Raw genomic sequence first — 22,017 nt, 5'->3', positions numbered from 1 at the left:
GAAGCACCGTGGTGGAGATCTTGGCAGTGAGCAGGTGAATAAGTAGGTGCTGATGCCTAGCATTCAACTCTTGCTGCAGTCTCTTGAGGATTGGGGCTTTCATGTCCTCCTCAGAAGGTGTTGTCTGAGGCTTGTGTCCATCCTTTTTTATGGGACTTTGGTGGGGTTTTGGAGTGGACTGCTGCTTCAGTGTCGGAGTGGGCTCAAGGGTGGCTTTGATCCATACAATGACTTGGGTGCTATTGAAGACTTTGGAGTGGTCATGATTTTTAGTGTTGTGTGGAGTGTTGGCGCAGTGGAGGAATTCAAAACGGAGGTAAGCTTTGGTGTCGCAGCTTGCCTTTGGGTATGATCGGAGGCTAGCTGGTCTCTGAAGCTTTCTCTTGTTGCCGGCCAGAGCTAGAAGGCGACAGTGGCTTGTGGGTGGATTTGCCTCAGCTGCCATGCTTGGGGCTCAATGCCCTACCTCCACAGGAGAGGTGCTCTGCCTCAGCATGATTGTCTTATGTTTTTCCTGAGTCGCTGGCATACTCATGGCTCTCTCTGTGTGGTTTTGACCCAAGGCCCAATCGACGTCATGTGACGGGTCTTCATTAGAAGTTCCTTACAGGTCCTGCAGCTGCACTGTGCTGGGTGCACAGCAGCATTCCCGCTGGTGTGCCCTGTGTTATTGGACTGTCTTGATCAACTGGAAGGCAAGGTACGAGGAGCAGTTGGTGTAGTCGTGAGAGAGGCAAAGATTGCACACTTCGTGTTGGTCACTCCACGGATATTTGGCAGGGCAACAAGCACAGTATTGGCGCAATGTGCATTTCATTATCCTTGGCTCATTCTTGGGCAACAAGGAGCCTGAAAGTATGTTGGGCCCCCAAAGGGGGCTTGGACCTGAAAATATTTTGAGGACAACTACGGTCCTCGAGGCTTGAAAAGTTTCCATTGAAGACCGAGGTGACATCGGAGCTCAATAGAGCCCAACACAAGAGTTCGTTTAGGACAACGTTCGGGCCAGACAGGCACATGGAGACCATGGCAGACTCTGGACCATGCGGTGAATGTCCGACACCGATGGCTGAATAAAGACCAGGAACATGGAGTTGCACCTCTCAGTGTGCATTGCCTCTGCGCAATGTACACTGAGAGGAGTCGGCAACACCTCATGAGACTTCAAACAACTTACAAATGTTCAAGCCCAACACTAGACAGTATAAATATGCTAAGCATGTGTATCTACAGCCACACTTGTGATGAAAATACACGACATCTAATGTTGCTATAACACTGTTCACTGTACATTTGCATTTGACCCACAGACTGTCAAATGCAATAACGTTTTCAAATTTAATAAGCAAATACGTAGAACCACTAACTGGAACCGTTCTTGTGTTAAGGATAAGAACAAAGAGGGTGTATAAGGCTAGGCTTTCTTTTATAGATTTGCCTATAGCATGTTTCAGACAGGGAGGACTCAGAGGACTTACAAGAGGTGCCCGGGGAGTACACGAGCACTCTCGCACAAGCAGATGATTGTTGCTCGCATAGTAGACAATAAACACTGCAGTTTGTAATCCATGTAAAATCATTATCATTAATATTTAAAAGGTAGTCATAATTCCTTTCTGCAATAAAGAAGTGTTCCAAGATATACATGTGATGCTTGCCAGAGTACAGGTATCTGGTAAACCGTTTACCGCAATTCCAATTAAAAAACAAAAAAAAGGTTTCCGGCAAATAATATTTCCTGTCCATGCTGTAAAAGCAGCCCACAACCTCTGTGCAGGATGGAAAAGTCATTGGCACAGTGCAGAGCGCAACACAAGGAGGAGCACGCCAGGTTAGGAAAGAAATCAGCAACAAGCCCTGGAGTCTAGGCCATTTGCAGTGAACAAAGTGGATCCAGCGCAAGGTGGACCAGGTACAAGCAAGGAAGAAGAGACTTCAATGAAGGCAGGTATAGGGTGAGAAGGGAGGAAATTACAATTTGCAGGAGTGTATCTTAAGATGTAGGAGTCTGACTATTTTTGTCACATCTAAATCTACCAATCATTTTTAGAAGAACCATGGTTTACTTTCAGTCTGGGCTTTACAATATGATGGAAGATATGAGGAACCTATGGGTCTTTTCTTCAAAGCACTCGATCTGCAATAAAGAGTTTGACTTTCCTACCCAAGTTGTCGACTGTGAATCTAGGAGACCAGAGTTCGGCGTCCCTTGCAGCCTGAACTTAGGCACCCCGAGTTTCAAGAGTCAAGAGAAGTGAGTACAGGGATATATTGTGATATTCCAAGTCCATACAACGTTGAGGAAAGTTAAGATAGAACCCAGTAGCAGTGATTTCATAGTTTGCGTTTTTAGGCACAGTAGTATCGCAATTCCCTTGTTTGACAAAGCAGTACATGCCTAGAAACATGCAACCACCAGTAAGCGCCATTGGAAAAACAAACAGTATTAAACAAACACATGCAACGTAAGAACTTCTGTGAGAACATCATTGTTGCCAGCTTCTAATACATAACACAGCAATCACACCATACTCGTATGCTAAGCGTTAAACCCAAATGCCTACATCCACTAATACAAAGAGGCAAAACACACTGCGAAGCGCCCGACTCCAGAGTGCCTTATTGAGTTTATGAAATGGATTTGGTAATGGCGAGCCAGACACAGATTAAATAATCCATTTGGCAATTTTGATCTGAGCATTAAAAAATTGTCACAGATATGTTTTGGATAGGTGTAAAGTTGCTTGTTCTGAAATCCTGGCTTAAAACACCACTTAGACATTGGAAACCCCTAAGAGTCAATCGGAATTATTTGGTCTAGCGCCCTTCATCCATTTCATAAATGGCATGCTAGCTACAAGAAAGAGGCATGCAGGTGAAGAGATGAAGCATCACCTTGGTCAGCAAATGAGAAGGCTTCCCTGCAATGTTTCTCAGAAGGAGGGAGGTTTCCCTGTCCAGATAGGAATGCTTGTGCAAAAGGAAAGAAAAAAAGACAAGAAATCAGCGCAGCAATTTTTTTTTTTAAAGAGGTGTGTTGATTATAAAATAGATAAGCAAAAGGGACAAGAATATACATAGCATAAAACAGAGAAAAGTGGTGCATACCCCAAGTGGTGAAGCCTGGGAAAGTCCCTTTAGCAAGAGCTTAGACCCAACAAGAGAGCAAAATAGCATAGAGTGCACACAGTTTAAACCAAAGGAAAACGAGTTGACCAACATTCTTTTGAAATGATTCGTCTAGTCTTTGTTTTGATAGTCCTTGAGTACCCCAACCCCAATTAGTAGGTTTGATGCCTGGCAGAAACACCAAGCAGCCAATTACATTAGCAAACTGCTAGCCTACATCATCCAGAGTACAAAGCAGATGCAGAATTCACAGCTGACGATCTTTCCAGATACGGGAAACAGTTTTAAGACACAGCAGAATACGTTTGAGCTTGTGATGCCGAAATATTTGAGAAAGAGCTCATTTGAGATATCCAATAGACTTTGAAATGCAAATTAAATGATTTGTGAAGTGGTAGGAGCATGGTACAAGTTATGCCCAAGTCATTCACTCTTCAAACATGCAACACCCCGACTCACCAAGAATGTTCTTACCTCCAAGACATCCTACTAAAGAAGAAGAATTGAAAACATTTTTTTCAAAATCACCACCACCTGGAAACAATGATAATGACCACAAACACTTTTTGCATCAATACTTCTGTTGAGTTAATCAGGTTAATGTCGACAGGCAGCATTTTCAGAGTAAGGCTGCGAACATATCATCTGGTGTATTGGATATTTGGCTAATGTTGAAGGGCTCTGTGCTATCCCTTCTGCAAAAGATGCCCTCGATAGCAAATGGATGGATTTGATCTGAACAGAAGAGACAAGAGTGCTAGGAGTGGAGAAAAGAGGACTAGCAGAAGGGGGAGTTGCAAAGTAAGAAGATGTGGCATGGAACATGCAGCTGTTTCTAACAAGACACTTGGGTAAATATAGTACGTGGTAAGAGGGGCAGACAGCCAGACAGAAGATAAAAGGACAGATTAGGCAGTGCACACCGTAAAACAGGGCACAACATCAGTAGAGCATGCAGGGTCACTACTAACCTATAACATGACTACAAAGTGACAGGGTCCAGAATATGAAGGAGCTAAGGGGCCCAGATGTACTAAAATTTCATTCGCAAAAAGAAGAGCACTGTAATGAATGCATGAAATCTCAAAAGCATAAACTAAACAACCTTAACACAACTAATTCTAGTACGAAAAGGGAGCATACATTACTAACCCATTACTTATTTACATCTAAACTTGGGTTCTGAAGTAGCGTGCTACTTTCCGCAAACTGCTTCAATGCCTAGTTAGGGGTATTAAGCCCTATATAAATACAATTTACTATTATAATAACAGTGAAGAGCCATCACAGACGATCTGGAAACCTGCTCACTTTGGGTTCTCCATGTGATGTCAGCTCTTCACTGGTTGAGCACTTTAACAATGCAGAATTTGTGTGACACACGGAAGGAGTAGTTTCTTACCTGTAACTCCAGTTCTGTAGTAGGGATATCTCTGTTATAGTCATAATCTATGAATAATCCCCGCCCATGTGCAGGGACCCCGGAGCAATCAAAAATATCTCTTAAGAGGGGAGGAGCCAAGATGGCGACCGGGACGGCAGCGTAGATTCCCGGCTCCGTGAACCTCCGCATCCCGCACGGATATCCTGCATGAGATCCTTATTCTGCGCTATGAGATCGTGTTTGTAAACGAAAGTGGCAACCGATCGTGTGACTCCGAGGTTTCTGGCTGCCGTACCGCCGGAGAAATCAGCGGTTGAACTTTGCGGCCCGTGCGGCCCCGGAGCCGGGACCTCGAGTGGACGCCTTGGCCGGGTGGCAGTTTAACAACAGCGGCCTGTGGTGATTGGGTGGAGTCGGTCCGCCGGAGTGGTGCTGCCCTCGGCCTGCATTTTGCTGTAGTCGCTCCCCCTGCTGAGCGTTGCGGACCGAGGACACGCCTGGGGGAGCAATTCTCGGATTCTGTGGTGTTTGCCCCTGCCTTTGACGGTGAGCTGCCCGGACGCCGTCCCTAGCTCGCCCTGATCCTTGCGGGCTGCTCCCGGCTTTTCGCGGGAGCTGGTCCGTGGCGGAGACGACTATTGCCCGTGACCGCGCAACGGCTGAATTTGTGCCTGCCCCAGGATCCCTGTCTTCAGCGACGTGGACCTCGAGGCGCTTGTCCCGGGGTCCTGGCCCCAATACGAGTCGGGCCTTCCCAGCGGCCATTTTGTTGCTATGCAGCCTACCATCCTGTCCACTGGGTCGCAGCAGGATTGGGGGTGTGTGACTTTTGGGAGTGTGGCAGAGCGATCGGAGAGAGCTGCTCTGGGGTACGGTGACCTCCTGGAGGCCCTTGGTGCCCTTCATTTCTCCTTGGCTCATGGCGCCGGGGTCCTGGGGAGGAAGCTAGATGGGGTGGCATCGGCGTTGGGACAGTGGCGGCATGCTGGTCCACAGGTACACAGTGGCTTCCCACACTGCACACAGGAGGAAGATGTTGCGGCCCCCCCTGCGATTAGTGCACAGCAGGACACTCCGGACAGTATGCTACCGTGTGGTCGGCTAACTGTGGGCTTGATCTGTTCCGGAGGTATTGGACCTGAGTGGAAGATGGTGGTCTCGTCCCGTGCACGGTCTCCGGCGACCCAGGGACAATTCCAGCAACGTGTGTCTCCTTTGGCTGATTCAGCCTGTCTGGACCTTGTGTGCAGTGCAGATCCTGGGGCAGCACTGGAAAAGACGCCCCTCCATGATGCGGTCTGTGCTGGTACTCAGAGACTTCCACCCCACCTGTGTGCGTCGCTTCCCGGTTGTTTTTGGACACTCCTGTACCTTGGAACATCGGACATGGTGCTGGGTCGAGGGGCAGGCATGGGCAGAATCGCAAAGAGTGGTCAAGGCTGAGGCTGATCCTTCGGGGGTGGTCACCTAGTAGACGGGCGGACTCATGGTTGCGTGCTCTCACGGTTATTCGCATAGTTGGTGCATAATGTTCCCCATTCCCCCCCCTTCTTTGATATGATCGACTTGGTGCTGCTTATTGTTTGCTGTGGGGAGACTTCACCGTGCGGGAGGGAGAAGCCGGGGGTATGTTTTGAAGGCCCTCCTCCAGTTTATTATACTTTCTCCGCCCCCCCGTCTGGTGGGGTTCTTTCTTACTCCTTTTTCCCTGTTTCTTCTATATTTCGGGTCTAGTTCCAGGGCGACAGGCACACTGCTGGGGGGGTGGGGCCATACTCATTCGCAGAGGTGCAGGGTGGGGGGTTGGGGGAGGGGACTCTTTAGTCTTTATCTCTTTTTCCATGGCCTCCTTTTTCTTCTCTGTTTCTTCTTGTTTTCCTTTTTCTGGGATCAGCGCGGTACATTTCCCTTATTGTGAATCGTTGCCTCTTTATGTGTGCCACAGTTTCCGGGGTGTTCGCTGGGCGTTAGGTATTGGGGTCTGCAGGCGCAACTGTTTTTGATATTCTTCCCCACCCGGACTTTCCTGTGTCTGCGCCATTGATTCAATATATTGCTGCTTATTGCTTACGTCTCTTATCCTTGCCCCTTATCGCTGTTGGGGAATTGTTTGGCACCTGATCCTACTGTTTTGTCTTATCATAAAATGAAAAACCCTTTTTCTCCTGGTGTCCTACCTGCGCGGCTCATTGGCCGGACTATATTGGATTGAAGATTTTGCTCTCCGAGGTGCCGCCTGTGTTTACATTTGCTTTTATTGTTCTGATTACTTAGCGGCCGGCCCCGGGGGGTTGTAGGCCCATACGTGTAAATGATTGAAACGTCAATAAAGGTTTTTCAAAAAAAAAAAAAAAAAAATATCTCTTAAGCTGTCCCGCATTTGCAAACCTGCAAAGACACTTAAGAGACAGACAAAATAATACAGCCTAATCACAACAAGGCTGCACTGGCCAGCACTTCCTCTGAAGTGAACACAAAAGCCAAAATAAAGTTTAAATGTCAATTTTATTCACATCTGACATCCTCCTTTATTACCACACACTCCCTTCACCAAAATCCCTTTAAACAATAGAGAGGAAGGGGTGGACAGACAAGCCCTATAGGCTGTCATTATGTGTCTGCTAAAGGGATACCGTGCCTTTAAGAAACTCTCCAGAGACCCCCGGTATCCCAGGATGCACAGCCAACACAAGTTACTTTCAGTTCTTTTTGAAGGTGTATAACAACAGGCCTGATACTATCAGGTTACTCCACCGGGGAGGAGGGAGGGTCGCTTATGACTATAACAGAGATACCCCTACTACAGAACTGGAGTTACAGGTAAGAAACTACTCCTTCTGTAGTAGGGGATCTCTGGGTATAGTCATAATCTATGAATAGAATGGCAAGCCCATCCCAACCAACAAGCAGCGGTGGAGTAAGCCCAACCACCAACAAATCACTGTGCAAACAAATTCCTCAGCGAAGCCTGTCCGACCTGCGCATCTGCCCTAGCATCAGAATCCAGGCAGTAATGCTTCGTAAACGTATGGACCGACTTCCAGGTGGCAGCCTTACAAATGTCAGCAATGGGAACATTCCTAAGCAAAGCTGTAGTAGCAGCCTTGCCTCTAGTCGAATGTGCCGCAGGCTTACCCCCCAACGTTTTATTAGCTTTTTGGTAACAAAGCTGAATACAGGAAACAATCCATCTGGAAATGGACTGTTTTGAGGTAGCTAAACCAGTTCTTACCGAACCATAATTAACAAACAGTTGATCCGACCTGCGGATATCTTTTGTCTTATCCAGGTAGAATTTCAGTACCCTACGTACATCAAGTGAATGCAGAGACCTCTCCGCCGGAGAGGAAGGATGCTGAAAAAACGTAGGCAAAGTTATCATTTGATTTACATGGAAATCTGATATCACCTTAGGCAAAAATTTAGGATGGGTACGCATCACTACTTTAGAAGCATGGAACACAGTATACGGCTCTTGACAACACAGAGCCTGAATCTCACTCACCCTCCTGGCCGATGTAATGGCCACAAGGAAGGCAGCCTTCCAAGACAAATGCTGCAACGAAGCCTTATGGATAGGCTCAAAAGGCTCCCTCATCAATCTAGATAACACCACATTCAATTCCCATGGTGGAGAAGGTCTTCTAACAGGGGGAAACACCTTACGCAAACCCTCCAAAAAATCCTTAATCACAGGGATTTGAAAAAATGAGGTTTGAGAAGGGCCTTTCCTATACGCAGTCAGAGCTGCGAGATGAACCTTAATAGACTGAAAATTAAGCCCAGATTGAGCTAACTGCAGCAGATAAGGCAAAACAACATCTTCTTTACAGGATGTAGGGTCAAAGTCCTTTGCCTTGCACCATAAGCAGAATCTCTTCCACTTATAGGCGTAAGAAGTCCTCGTAGACGGTCTCTTCGCCTCTTTCAAGATCTCCATACAGTCCTGAGGTAGGTTCAAGTGTCCATACTGTACTAGCTCAGGAGCCATGCTGCCAAACTCAAGGACGAGAGATTGGGGTGAACCATCTGTCATCCGAATTTCGTGAGAAGGTCCGGCCGACACGGCAGGCGTCTGTGTGGCAGAACAGACCGGTGAAGAAGGTCGGTGAACCACCATTGCCTCGGCCACTCCGGAGCAATCAGGATCATTCTGGCTCTGGATTGCGACAGCTTGATCAGCACCGCCGGGATCAGGGGAATGGGTGGAAAGGCGTAGAGAAAGCTGTTGGACCAGCTGATCCATAGGGCATTCCCCAGCGTCCCTGGTTGGTAGTACCTGGACGCGAAGTCGCGGCATTTGCTGTTTTCTGCCGTAGCGAACAGATCTATATCCGGCGTGCCCCACTCTGCGAAGACGTCTCTTAGCACGTCGTCGTTTAGCACCCACTCGTGGTTCTCTTGAACGAGCCTGCTGAGCGCGTCTGCTTGGGCATTCTGCACCCCCGGCAGATGGGTCGCCGTGATCGTCAGGTTCCTGGCCACCAGCCAGTTCCAGATCGCCTGTGCCTCCCGAGACAGGGTGCGTGAACGTGAGCCCCCCTGCTTGTTGAGGTAATACATGGTCGTAGTATTGTCCGTCTGAACCAGCAGGGAGTTCGTCCTGAAGGAGGGATGGAACGCCTTTAAGGCCAAGTGTACCGCTCTGAGTTCCAAAAAGTTGATATGGTAAGTCGTCTCCATCTGCGACCATATCCCCTGAATCTGAAGAGGGCCCGAATGCGCTCCCCAGCCCTGGAGAGACGCATCGGTCACTATGGTCTGGACCGGAATATCCTTGTGAAAAGGAGTCCCCTTGCAGACATTCCCTGGGGCACACCACCATTTCAGAGACTGCCGAGCGTGTTGAGACAACTGGATCTTGTCCTCCCAACGCCCCCGCCTCTGGTCCCATTGATCCTCCAGACATTCCTGTAGGGGCCTCATATGCAGACGTGCATTGGGGGTGAGAAAGATGCAAGAAGCCATCGACCCCAGTAAGGAAGACACCGTCCTCACCGTAGGAGAGCGGGCTGAGATGAGATGCCGAGCCTTCCCACGGATCGATAAGCGTCTCTCCTCCGAAGGACACACGCTTGCGGTCAAAGTATTGACCGAAGCCCCCAAGTACTGGAGACACTGCACGGGGACCGGCACTGACTTCGTCATGTTGACGTGCAGCCCCAGTCGATGAAGCAAAGCCGCCGTCCTGTTGAAATGGCACTGGGCTTCCTGGTAAGTGGACGCTTTGATCAACCAATCGTCCAGGTATGGATACACAAACACCTTGGTCTTCCGCAGGTGTGCCGCGACCACTGCCATGCACTTGGAGAACGTCCGTGGTGCAGACTTCAGGCCAAACGGGAGTACTGAATACTGGTAATGGTTGTTGCCTACCAGAAACCTCAGGAACTTGCGATGCTTTGGTGCGATCGGCACATGAAAGTAAGCGTCCTGCAGATCTATGGCGCACAGCCAGTCTCCTCGATGCAACTGAGGGTAAATCTGATGCAGGGACAACATACGGAACTTTTCTCTGCGGATCCACTTGTTTGCTTGACGCAGATCCAGAATAGGCCTGAACTCGTTCTTGTCCTTTTTTCTTACGAGAAAGAACCGTGAGTAGAGACCTCTTCCTTTTTGCTTCAAAGGAACCGCTTCTATCGCCCTCTTTTTTAACAGAACGTCCGCCTCCCGCTGGAGCTCCCTCACCATGTAGGAGGAGCGCACAGGTGGAATCTGTGGAGGCGGGCTGGTGAAGCGAAGACAGTAACCATTGCAAACAATATTCAGCACCCACTTGTCCTGCGTTATTGTCCTCCACTCTGCCAGGTAGTGTTGAATACTTCCCCCCACCGGAGCTGGTAACGGATGAGGGGGAAGTAACTTTTCAGGGCTTCGACCCGGCCGGGCCTTTGTTCCCCGACGAGGACTGATGCTGTCCTCTGCCCCTCTGGCGCTTCTGAAAGGACTGCCTCGGGAACTGCTGTTGTTGCTGGGGCTGTTGTTGGTGGCCCGACTGACGCCCTTGACCTCTCTGCTTGGCGTAGCGCCTGCCCGAGGATCGGAAGGACCTCCTCTGCTCCTTGGGCCTCTCCAGCCCCACCGCCTTCAGGGTTTCCGCCTCAGCCTTCATGCGGGCCATCTCGTCATCCGCATGCGACCCGAACAGCGTCGTGCCAGAGAACGGTAAATTGGCGATCTTCTGCTGCGCTTCAGGCTTGAGCGGTGTCAGCCGCAGCCAGGAATGCCTCCTCATGTGTATGCCGTGGCAGTACCCATGGGCCGCCAGCAACGACACATCCCCCGCCGCACTGATGATCTGATTAGAGACCATCATGCCCTCGTTCAGCACCTCCTGAAAGTCCTCCCTCTTGTCTCTAGGCAGGGAGGCAGCGAACTGTTGCAGGGAGTCCCAAAGGGACCTGTCATAGCGACCCAACAGAGCGGAGGCGCTAGCGGCCTTCATCGTAGTGGCCGACGTGGAGCACATCCTCCTCCCCAAGGAGTCCATTTTGCGACTCTCCTTATCCGGAGGAGCCGTGGACGAAGGCGTCGTAGAGTGTTGTTTATGAGCCACCGCCACGATAACAGAGTCCGGGGGAGGATCCACCCTGAGGAACGCCGGGTCCGAGTCAGGAGCCCTGTACTTTTTCAGCAGTCTCGAGGGCGCCGGTTTCACCACGGCCGGCGTCAAGAACACCTCCATTGCAGGTTCCTCCAACCCCGGAACCAATGGGAGGAGGGGGCGCGACAGATGAGCCTTATGCAAAGTTTCAAAGATCACAGAAGTAGTGGGAATAGGGGTAGTGACTGATATCCCCAACTTCGCCGCCCCTCTCATCAGCACCTCCTGGAACGTGTCAATGTCAACCACCGGCGAGACGCGGGGAGAAGGCGTCTCCGACAGCGAGGGAGAAAACTGTCCAGTCCCAGAAGAGTTCGTGCCCCTCGAGCCTCTGGAACGAGACCGATACCTCCGTCGTCCATGCCCAGAGCGAGTGGACGATCTGCGCCTACTCCGTGATCGCCTGCGAGGGCGAGAGCGAGATCTCTGCCTGTGAGGAGCCCTCGGGGCGGAGGCGGCGGCTGCGGTGGAGATGCAGGCCGCTGAGGCACGGGCAGAGGTAGCGGAGGAGGGGGAGGAGGAGGAGGAGGAGGAGGAGGAAGATCAGGCGCCGGTGGAAGATCGGGCGCAGGAGGCAGAGGCGGCTGCTGAGGACGCAGCGGGGACAGATGTTCCGAAGCCCCATCACTCCTTCCAGGAGAGCCCGCACCAGAACTGTCCGGGCTCGCGGCCACTCTCCTCTTCTTGGCGGGCCTGTCCCGCGTGGAAGCCACCGACTGGGAACGTCCGCGTCTCCCCGATCCCCGACTGGAGATCGTAATCACGGAGGACGTGTTCCCCGATGTCCGTGACGTCGAACTGTACGTCGACCTCGTCCGGCGTCTATTCGCCCTCGACGTCGAACGCCGTCTCGCAGTCGAGCGTCCTCTCGACGTCGAACCATGCCTCCTCGACGTCGAACCATGCCTCCTCGACGTCGAACCATGCCTCCTCGACGTCGAACCATGCCTCCTCGACGTCGAACCATGCCTCCTCGACGTCGACCGATGCCTCCTCGACGTCCGTCGCCGCGGCGTCGACTTCTGCCTCGACGTCGCCTTCTGGTGCTTCGACGTCGAACGCTGGTGTCTCGACGTCGACGTCCGGTGCCTCGACGTCGACGTCCGGTGCCTCGACGGCGACCTGTGCCTCGACGGCGACCTGTGCCTCGACGGCGACCTGTGCCTCGACGGCGACCTGTGCCTCGACAGCGATCTTCTCTGCCTGGACGGCGGGCGCCGGGATCTCGGCGTCGACTCCGTCAGCGTCGAGCCGTGGGTCGACGGCGAAGGTGGCGAGTGAAGTCTTCCATGGGGCTCGGTACGACGTCGATGGGGTGTCGACGTCGACCGCGACACCTGCGACGGCGACCCGGTCCCGGGTCTCGCCGGCCCCTCTCTCGACGTCAAACGCCGAGGCTGCCGCGACCCAGAGCCCTGGATCGACGGCGAACATACCGGTGCCTTCTCCCTCGCCGTCGACGTCGTCGCCTTCGACGTCGAACGCGACCTACCAGCCGGTAGGCGCCGTTTCTGCTCCCTGCTCTGCCCGGAGGTCCCTCCAGGGGCTGAAGCATGGGCGGAGGAGGGAGAATGAGACCCTCCATGCCCCGAAGTCCCACCGGTCCTCTGCTGCTCCTGTCCCTGAAGGCGAATCTTCTCCCTGTCCCTCAGGGTCCTTTTTGAAAAGGTTTTACAGATGGCACATGTAGCTGGGACATGTGAGGACGACAAGCAGAAGATACAAACATCATGTGGGTCCGTCTTGGCCTTTTTCCTCCCACACTCAGGGCAGTTATCGAACAAAGCCATGCTAAGAGTGGGCCAAAACTGCTCCAGATTGCAGGCAGTAGTTGACAAAGGCTCTAGACGTCGAATGAAATCTCTATTTATCCTAAAAATCCAATTTTAATCAAATAAACCACCCAAAAGGGTAGAGCTCAAGCTCCAGGGTCCTGCTAGCAGGAGCCGGAAAAAAGAACTGAAAGTAACTTGTGTTGGCTGTGCATCCTGGGATACCGGGGGTCTCTGGAGAGTTTCTTAAAGGCACGGTATCCCTTTAGCAGACACATAATGACAGCCTATAGGGCTTGTCTGTCCACCCCTTCCTCTCTATTGTTTAAAGGGATTTTGGTGAAGGGAGTGTGTGGTAATAAAGGAGGATGTCAGATGTGAATAAAAATGACATTTAAACTTTATTTTGGCTTTTGTGTTCACTTCAGAGGAAGTGCTGGCCAGTGCAGCCTTGTTGTGATTAGGCTGTATTATTTTGTCTGTCTCTTAAGTGTCTTTGCAGGTTTGCAAATGCGGGACAGCTTAAGAGATATTTTTGATTGCTCCGGGGTCCCCGCACATGGGCGGGGATTATTCATAGATTATGACTATACACAGAGATCCCCTACTACAGAACCACCATGTGAGCTGGCAGGTCTGCCTCTCTAACATACATTAAATAACGTGTACTAGTTGAGCGCTGCATTCACCACCCAGGCATTTTCTTGGAGCCATTGACAGATAAGAGATGTTTATTATTACCCAGCTCAATGGTACTCCTTTTATTAAACTCAGAAAGACCAAAGAGTGCGTGGACCGACCTGGATATGAACCAGCGACCTGGATATAAACCAGCGACCATGGATCAAACAGATTTCTAGAGTGAATGCATTGGTCCACTGAGCCACCAGACATCCTGTCTTACCTTGCACTTCTCTATACTTTTCTATCTGATCTCGCACTCTCCTCATTTACAAGACTGAAACTGTGCACCCTTATGAAGACACCCCCAGAGACAACACACAATCTGCTTATACCAGCGAGACGAACAGGGATTACACAGACAACAAGAGCATGGACTAGTGGGATCCTTAAGATGCCAGGGGAGGGAAGTGAGAACAAATCTTACAAGGGAATCAAGAAAAAAAGCTTATATGGCTAATTAAAACTACAAATAAAAAACTCTCAGGGTCTTATAGCAATGCTTGACCAACGACAAGAAGACACAGATGCAAGTTGTTTTGGAAGATCCCTCCTGTCTCCTTACTCGCCATCTCTCCTACTCTCTCCTCTCCACACCTTCTCCCCAAGATTCAATAGCAAACTACTACTGTTTTTCAGCCTACCAATCAATGAATCTTGTTGTTGGTGCCTCACCAACTTTATAACATTTTCTTCAGTTCAAACTCCCACTCTAATCTCCACTAGTTAGGGCTGTTTTCCTAAGAGACACAAAAGTTTGTTTTACTAAAAGTGTACTAGTATCTACAATAGGTTGCTTCAGTTAACAAAGAACTGGTCCAGCCACAAAACAATAGAGACCATATGGACAGACAAAACAAACTGAAGGGAAAGGTCTGACACTGGAATTCTTTTTACATGCGAGCTAATAAGCAATGGAGTTATTCAACTGAAATGGCATGCACTGATGGATGGTATGTCCTGGAAAGAAATGTTAGTTAGTGGTAAGGGTTTGCAGCGTTCAGGATATACAGGCACAGAGTTGTGTCTTCGGAACACAAATGGTTCACCTGGAGAAATCTTTGTGATGATCACTGTGAGACGTTTATTACAGACCAAACAATAGCATTACAAAACCAGAACAGCCCATGAACAAATGCAGGAAAAATCAGACTTAAGTGACTGTGAACTGAAAAGTGTACTCTTGGGCATGGTCTAAATGCAATAACTTTTCGAACGGAAAGATAGTGTTTTCTGTCTTTTGGGGAGAGATACAACTGTGTCAAGCAGGTTTGGGCAGACCTGACAAAGCCCTATAAGTTTTAATGAAAAATTGAAACAGTCACCAAAAGTTCTGAATTAAAACAGAGTATTTCTTTCAAATAAACTGAACGGTCATTCGCCTACTAGCAAAGCTGGATTGTACTACTGGAAACGCTATGCCTGCCATTGCATCTTTTCATTACTCCAGTCCCCAGCGATAACTTCTTAAGCAGCCAAGTACCACCCTAGTTTTTATATTATTTTCACAGTGTACTGTATAGGACACAAAATCTGAAAGCTGTGCTTCACCTAAAAAAAGATATTTATAACACAAAATCCCCAAAATGGGTACAAATATCCACTTCCTGGGATTGCTGAATGTACCACCAGTACTCTTCTTGCTCCTCAGTGCATTGATCTTGCTGATAGTTCGGGCTTTTGGATCCCTCAATTCCTGGTCAGCACGGAGAAATCCTCGCCTTAGTAAACCTCTTTCAGGATAGAGGCTACAATTTGTCAGACTTGCTGCATAGGTTTTCTCATGATTCTAAGCTATATATTGCATGTGCCTCTAAGTATACCATGGCGAGGTTTATTAAATGTACCAAATCCATCACTTCAGCTCATTTAATTACAGAAGTGTGATCTGCTGTGGCAAAGAACACCTTAAGGTCTTCAATCCTATTTGTGATTGTTTCAGTACAGGCTCGAGAACAAGAAAATACTGTTGGGCTTGATGCCTACACCGAGGAGGAAAGGGTTTGATCCAATTTCTAAATTGAGATGGTGGTCGTCACTAAGGCCTTGGAGTCCAGACTACTCACCACGGCAAAATGTGCTAAAGTGACAGTCTTTTTCTGGCAGGAGACTTATAGGTGGGTAATTTATGTGGCAGCCTTCCAAAGGGTTGGCTGGGCTACTGGGCTACAACCGCGGTTTGAGGTCCTCTGTCTCTGGTGTCAGTCCTACTATGGCACTTCAAACTGGTCCTACTACACCATTTCCACCCTTCATTCTCAGGGAACAGAGGAAGAGGAGTAAAAGGCTTCTTGGGGAGCTAGTGTGAGGTCAGAGACTCAGAAGTAAAACACCTGACACAATAATCCATTGTCCAGCCAAGGGCTTGCTTTGCTTAAAAATAGAATGTTGGTTCAGCAACAGGGTTCTACAATTCCATCTACGAGTGTAAGTCAATCTCCACACCATATACAGGGACCTATCCCATCTCTTACGGTGCCCCATTTACTGCTGTGACTTAGCAGAGAATGACAGTCATAAGTCATCAGTGGAGAAACATTCTACAATGAAGACTCCATTTTTGGCAATACTGCATATTTATCTTTCTCACAATACCTACATGGTCAAACAGAGCTAGCACCCTGAACTCAAAATCAAGAAATTCATTTCACGGCATGGACTGTTGTCACTATCTGTAGGTGGTAGACCTCCCTCTTTATGAGGCATGTGCATCTGAATGGAATAAAACAAAAGTGAAACATGGTCATATGCCACACCAGAAACATATAAGCAACCATAAAACATTTTTACCTCCAGGATCACGTGCAAAGAAATGAATATTTATTTAATTAAAACTGAAAATTAATGAGTATGTACAGTGGCAGCTGCACGGATCGGGGTGGGGGTGAGCGGCAGGGGGTTAAAAAGAAAAAAGAAAAAAACCTTCCCGATTATCAGGTCTCTCCTCTGCTGTCCCTCAGTTGTCTCTCCAGGCCGGAACCGGGAAGCAGGAAGAACCAGGCTCCCAGGCTCCCCTTAGCCAATCGCAACACTGCAATGCAGCGTTGTAATTTGTCCGAGTGCCGTGGTTCGGCGCTCAGCCTGGGAATGGGGGCCTGGGCATGTTCTCCATGCAGGCTGTAATGCAGCCTGCATTGAGAACAGGGAAAGTGCACATGACTTTTTGGCCGGCCAAAAAGTCATGCTGTGCACGGAGTGCAAACTACTCCTCCCCTGCCCTGCAAACAGAGCAGCCCTGTCCGCCCGCAAAGCTGCCTCAGAGGGGAAACATAAAATGATAATAACAAAGAGTTATTATCTTTTTATGCTTCCTTTATTTCACTGCTGCAAAGCAGTGGGGCGACGCTCCTCCGCCTTAGTGGTGGAGCCGCCACATGTATAGAACTCATTGGCCTGGGTTGGAGAATGTGGCGAGGGTCTGTCAAATGTCCAAAGCTGCAGCAAGGACAAGGAGCACTTCCTGCAATCTTTAATCTCTCCCTCCCTTCAAACAGGAGGATGTTATCTTTCGGCTGAAATTCCAGGCTGAGGTCATGAACCAGCTGTTCTTTATCACCGTGTTTTATGAGTCTCTCCCAATTATGAAAAGAGCTCCACATATTCATCAAAACAAATGCTCCCCATAAAATGTTTTTACAGAGGCTGTAGGCATTTAAGATTTCACATCGGAGAATACTTGAAGCAATTAGTAAATGGGCTTTAAGTATACGCGTGACAGCGAGAACGAGGACAGTACATTGGACAGCTCAACATATCTTCAATAAAAAGTCGACGAGGGCAACTGTATATATGAGGGAACTAAAATGGTTTAAAACCCCGTTTTTAAAGCTAAATCAAAAAAAGGCAATTAGAAGTATATTTTTAGGACGATCCATGCACACCAACCCATGACTACACACTACAGTGGCAGGGTCTAGAATTCCATACACACAATTATTGACAATTGTATGGTCCTGCACTTGTTAATACCATGCCTGGGGGACCATCACACCCCAGTCTCCTGGAAGTCCAGAACCCAGTGGGATGGCAGGGGCTCGTAGAGACCCATGCAATGCACTACGCTAAGAAACCACCATTGCTACTGGCGGTTTACAAGCTACTTCATCAAGGGTCCCTTGCCACGCTGGATCAGCGGGATTGAGAATGAACACCCTCAAGGCAAAAATATGGAAAATTACAAAATGGAAAAGGGGGCTCTGCAACAACTAAATCGGCCATGTAAGACATTAAGAAAATACTGTTTAGAGGAAATGCGAAGATAAGACAAGTGTCACAACAAAAGAAATGTCACTGTAGCCAGGGGGCTCATGCTCTGCTCGGAGCAGGAGCGCTCAAGCTTTAGAGATGGCCCGTAGGCCATTTTAATGGCAAGGAAAGCAATGGAGATGACCTTAGGAGGTGACTTTCAGGCCATTTTAAGTTAAGAAAAGGTCTGCAGATGGAATCTAGACCATTTTAAGTAAGGCATTTATAGAAGGGACAGCTTTGCAGTAATTGAGATGAGGGTAAAGCTCAGACGTTCAAAAGGTTTGCAATTCGTTGGCTAGCCTTGCTCCTCTAATGAATGAAATTAAATTAGTCTTAAAGGTAACAGAGCTCATTGGCCCATTTGTCAATAAAAGTGGGTGTATGCGCAAAGACTGCTAAGTTAGTGACGCAAAGCCCAACTGGATAATGGGCCGAGCTTAGATGCTTGTTGTTTCCAACTAAGAAGTTTGTGGTTTCCTGCTAAATTGGATTTCGGTAACGTATGGTAATTTAGGATAGCACCCTTGAAACAAAAGTGGAGACTGGAATGATTTTAACTAACATGTACACATTTCCCCAAACTGGACATGCGGAGGGATTTCAGGGGCATCCGACAATTTTTCAGGGATTAATGTGAAAGCAAATAGTCAGGAAGATACTGCCAAAGTGAGAGACTGTGATGCACTAGGCTCCCCGCCTGAACTTGGAGACACATTTGCTGGCGTTGGGGCAGATTTAGAGCCCTTGAGCCTAGAATAAGCAACCCTACCTCAAACTATGGGTACCTACTACATAAATGGTTTATAAATGCATAAAATGGTAAGTGTACTTTAGGTACAGGAAATACAGTCACTGTCACTGATAAAGCACATCCTAGACTTATGGGAATATTTTTAACTCTACTTATCTAACAAAGAGGATCACTTCTCTGTGTTCCAGCAATGGGCAGTGATTCTGCTTTTATTGTCTATTTTACTACAATTATTTTGCATGCTCCGTGGAGGAGCGGGCCTTTAAGAACTCTGCAACAAACACAGTACCTCTGGCAAAGGACATAAGGTCCAAAATATTTATCTGAGTGTGACAAATGTGATGACTTGAGACCGTAAAAGTCCTAGTACCAATGGCCTCTGTAATAGTTCACGGTCTGGATACCAGCCATGAAAACTACCAATGAAACTAATGGGCACCTTGCCAGGCAAAATGTGATGCTACATCACCACTAGGCTATCAATCCCCTTCCTGGTAAGTTTTTAGGTAACAGGTGCAGGGATTTCCTAACTCTTGTGCTAAAATTACTGTGTATACTTGCACATCAGTGTATCTTTTCTAAATCGAGACAATCAAACAATGATTCACGAAAAGAATTTAAGATTCACTGCAGCCCCTAAGGTCAATGACAGACCAATAATGGTGATTAGCAAATTTACATACACATGTCCCAGTCAAGACTAAATAAGTTGAAGGGACTGAAATGGATAGTGCCTTCAAATGGTGAACATACACCTTAACCTCTAAATGAATTCCCACTCTTAATTATGGATAGTAAGGCCAAACAGCACACCCGACCAAAGTATAGGCACCTGTTCTGTTTAAGGTAAGATAAACGCTGGCTCCCAAAAAACAGAAAGGTCTACGAAGTCATAAGCTCACTGTAACCACAGTACTGCTAAACAGCCATGATCTGGGGACAAACTCACACCCAGAAAGAATGACACAAAAGTTTACCAATGAGCCAGGAAGTTATGACCAAAATGAGAGGTTCAGCAGAAGTCTTGAGCCACTGTCCATGGGGTCAACAGGAAGAGAGCAATAACTCATTGATGATCTCAAACTGCTGCATGTCACCGGAGAGTTTGAAACTGATTTGGCCAGGTTTCAAGCCAATGAAGAATAGGAAAAAATAAAAGAGAAAAGAAGAGATTATCAATGTTCCACCTAGAAACCGAAAAACAATAATAAGAGGGGCAGCATCAAGGTTGAAAGGAGTAAGCCTACCTGTAGAAAGAAGAAAGGTTTATACATCAATCAAGTAACGAAAATCGATAGAACTCTTTTACATTAACCCCTTCCCCGCTCATGACGGAACCGTTCCGTCATGAGCCACGGTTGGCGTGTGCTCATGACGGAACGGTTCCGTCATGACAATCCTGTTGGCGGCCGCTCCGGCTGCGCGGCGCTGTTTCCCCGCCTGTGCGGGGCGACAACGCAAATGGGCGGAGTCATGACGGAACCGTTCCGTCATGAGCACAGCTTAACTGTGGCTCATGACGGAGCGGCTCCGTCATGTCCGCAGCAGCGAAGGGGTTAAAATCTTTCAACATTTATTGTATACAAAACATACATTCAATCATGATAGAATGTATGTTTTGTATACAATAAATGTTGAAAGATTTTAATGTATAAGAGTTCTATCGATTTTTGTGATATTGTGATTTAGGATTATTCAAGTGTGGGCTTATGAAGGGATTGTCATTTTGATACTTGTAAAGAGTACCCTATTCCCTTGAGCACTCAAGGGGTCTCTCTCTGTTTTACATACAAGTTGATTCTGATACACAGAGTAAGTCGTGTCCTCTTGATGACATTCAAGTAGAAGGTGAATCCACCAAGGTGTTGTTTGACTCTAGTGCCAAGATCACCATAGTTTCCAAACTATTTTATCAAAATAAGTTGGCTCACAAGGTCTCACTGTTGAAACCCGATATACGTCCTTTGGCTTATGGTGGTGAACCCATTCCATTACGTGGTTACCTTGTAGGTCTCATTGAATACAAAAATCATTACACTTCTGGCAAGATTTTTGTTTCTGAGAAAGGTAATAGCATAATCAGCTGGTTTCACCAGGGGGATTTGGGGGTCATGCTTGATCCAGGTAGTGACTGTCCCATAAAACTTGAAGATGATGTAAACTTAATCCGTGAGGGTCCCTTTGATATTGAAGCTAAGGTCAAGCAGTCCTTACCCAATGTATTTAGGGATGAACTGGGATGTCTAAAAGGGCTCAAGCTTGATATACATCTACGCCCTGACAACCGTTTAGCTGTAAAGCTAGAAGGGTTCCCTTGTCTGTGAGAGATGAAATGAGAAGGGAGTTGGACAAACTCAAGCAAGGTGGAATTTTTGAAGAAGTGGAAGGGAGTGATTGGTTGGCCCCTGTGGTAGCGGCCCGCAAGGCCAATGGTTCTCTTCGTCTATGCATAGACTTGAGACAGCTAAATAAATGTGTGGTTGTAGACTGCTATCCCCTTCTAAACATATCGGAACTCTTGGTCTTGCTTGGGAATGCTAAGGTTTTCAGCACCATTGACTTGGCCACGGCCTACCATCAAATTGAGCTTGCAGAGTCTTCAAGGGACTATACAGCGTTAGTGACACCATTTGGAACATTCAGATGTCAGGATGCTGTTTGGCCTTGTGTCTGCGGCCTGCATTTTTCAGTGTGCAATGGAAACACTCCTCAAAGACTGTAAAGGGGTTTGTATGCATCAAGATGATATTCTTGTGTTTGGGAAAGACCATTGTGAACATGAGAACCGCCTTAATGATGTCTTAAGTAAGTTGTCTGAGGCCAATCTTACCATCAAAGCTGAAAAATGTTAATTTGGTACCGCTTCCATTCATTATCTAGGGCACACAGTTTCAGGTGAAGGTCTTGCTCCTAAGGCAGACTTGGTTGACACCATTTCTCGCATGTCTGCTCCCTCTAATAGGGAAGAACTAATTAAGTTTCTTGGGATAATTGAATATTATACCAAGTTCATTGAAAACTTTGCAGAGAACAGTAATTGTATGAGAGCCCTCTTGAGGAAAGGGGCTGTATTCAAGTGGTGCGAGAAGTGTGATCTTGAATTTCTTTCTCTCAAGAAAAAGCTTTGTGATGCCCCTGAACTTAAAATTTTTAATCCCTCAAAAACCTCCATAATAACAACGGATGCCAGTCTCAAAGGTTTGGGCGCTGTTCTGCAACAGGAGGGTGAAGGAGGAATGAAGACTATTATGTTTCTTTCTCGTGGTCTCAAAGACGCTGAGTCTTGTTACTCTGTTATTGAACGGGAAGCCTCAGCTGTGTTTTGGGCCATTAAAAAACTTTAAAAGTTTTTGTGGGGAACTAAGTTTTTGGTACAAACTGATCACAAGCCTCTTTGTGAAACTTTTAAAAAGAAAGGGATTGATCCTGTTTCTAGTAGAATTAC

The 22,017-nt window shown here is 47.9% G+C and overlaps 1 protein-coding gene across 5 annotated transcripts in view; it reads right to left on the bottom strand.

Moving 5' to 3' along the window:
* The window catches only part of RAPH1 (Ras association (RalGDS/AF-6) and pleckstrin homology domains 1), a 375,673-nt gene that overhangs the window by 136,052 nt on the left and 217,604 nt on the right, over positions 1–22,017 (bottom strand). For 2 of the 5 annotated variants that reach the window (XM_085648932.1, XM_085648934.1), the window contains one exon: positions 2,896–2,970. The exons of the other annotated variants lie outside the window; for them this stretch is intronic. In XM_085648932.1, coding sequence (XP_085505058.1) covers positions 2,896–2,970 — 75 coding nt within the window. The remainder of the gene's footprint in view (positions 1–2,895; positions 2,971–22,017) is intronic. 5 annotated transcript variants of the gene reach the window in all.

Source organism: Triturus cristatus, chromosome 3_2 (assembly GCF_964204655.1).
Source record: "Triturus cristatus chromosome 3_2, aTriCri1.1, whole genome shotgun sequence".
Taxonomy (NCBI): Eukaryota; Metazoa; Chordata; class Amphibia; order Caudata; family Salamandridae; genus Triturus; species Triturus cristatus.
This window is presented reverse-complemented; position numbering and strand designations above follow the sequence as displayed.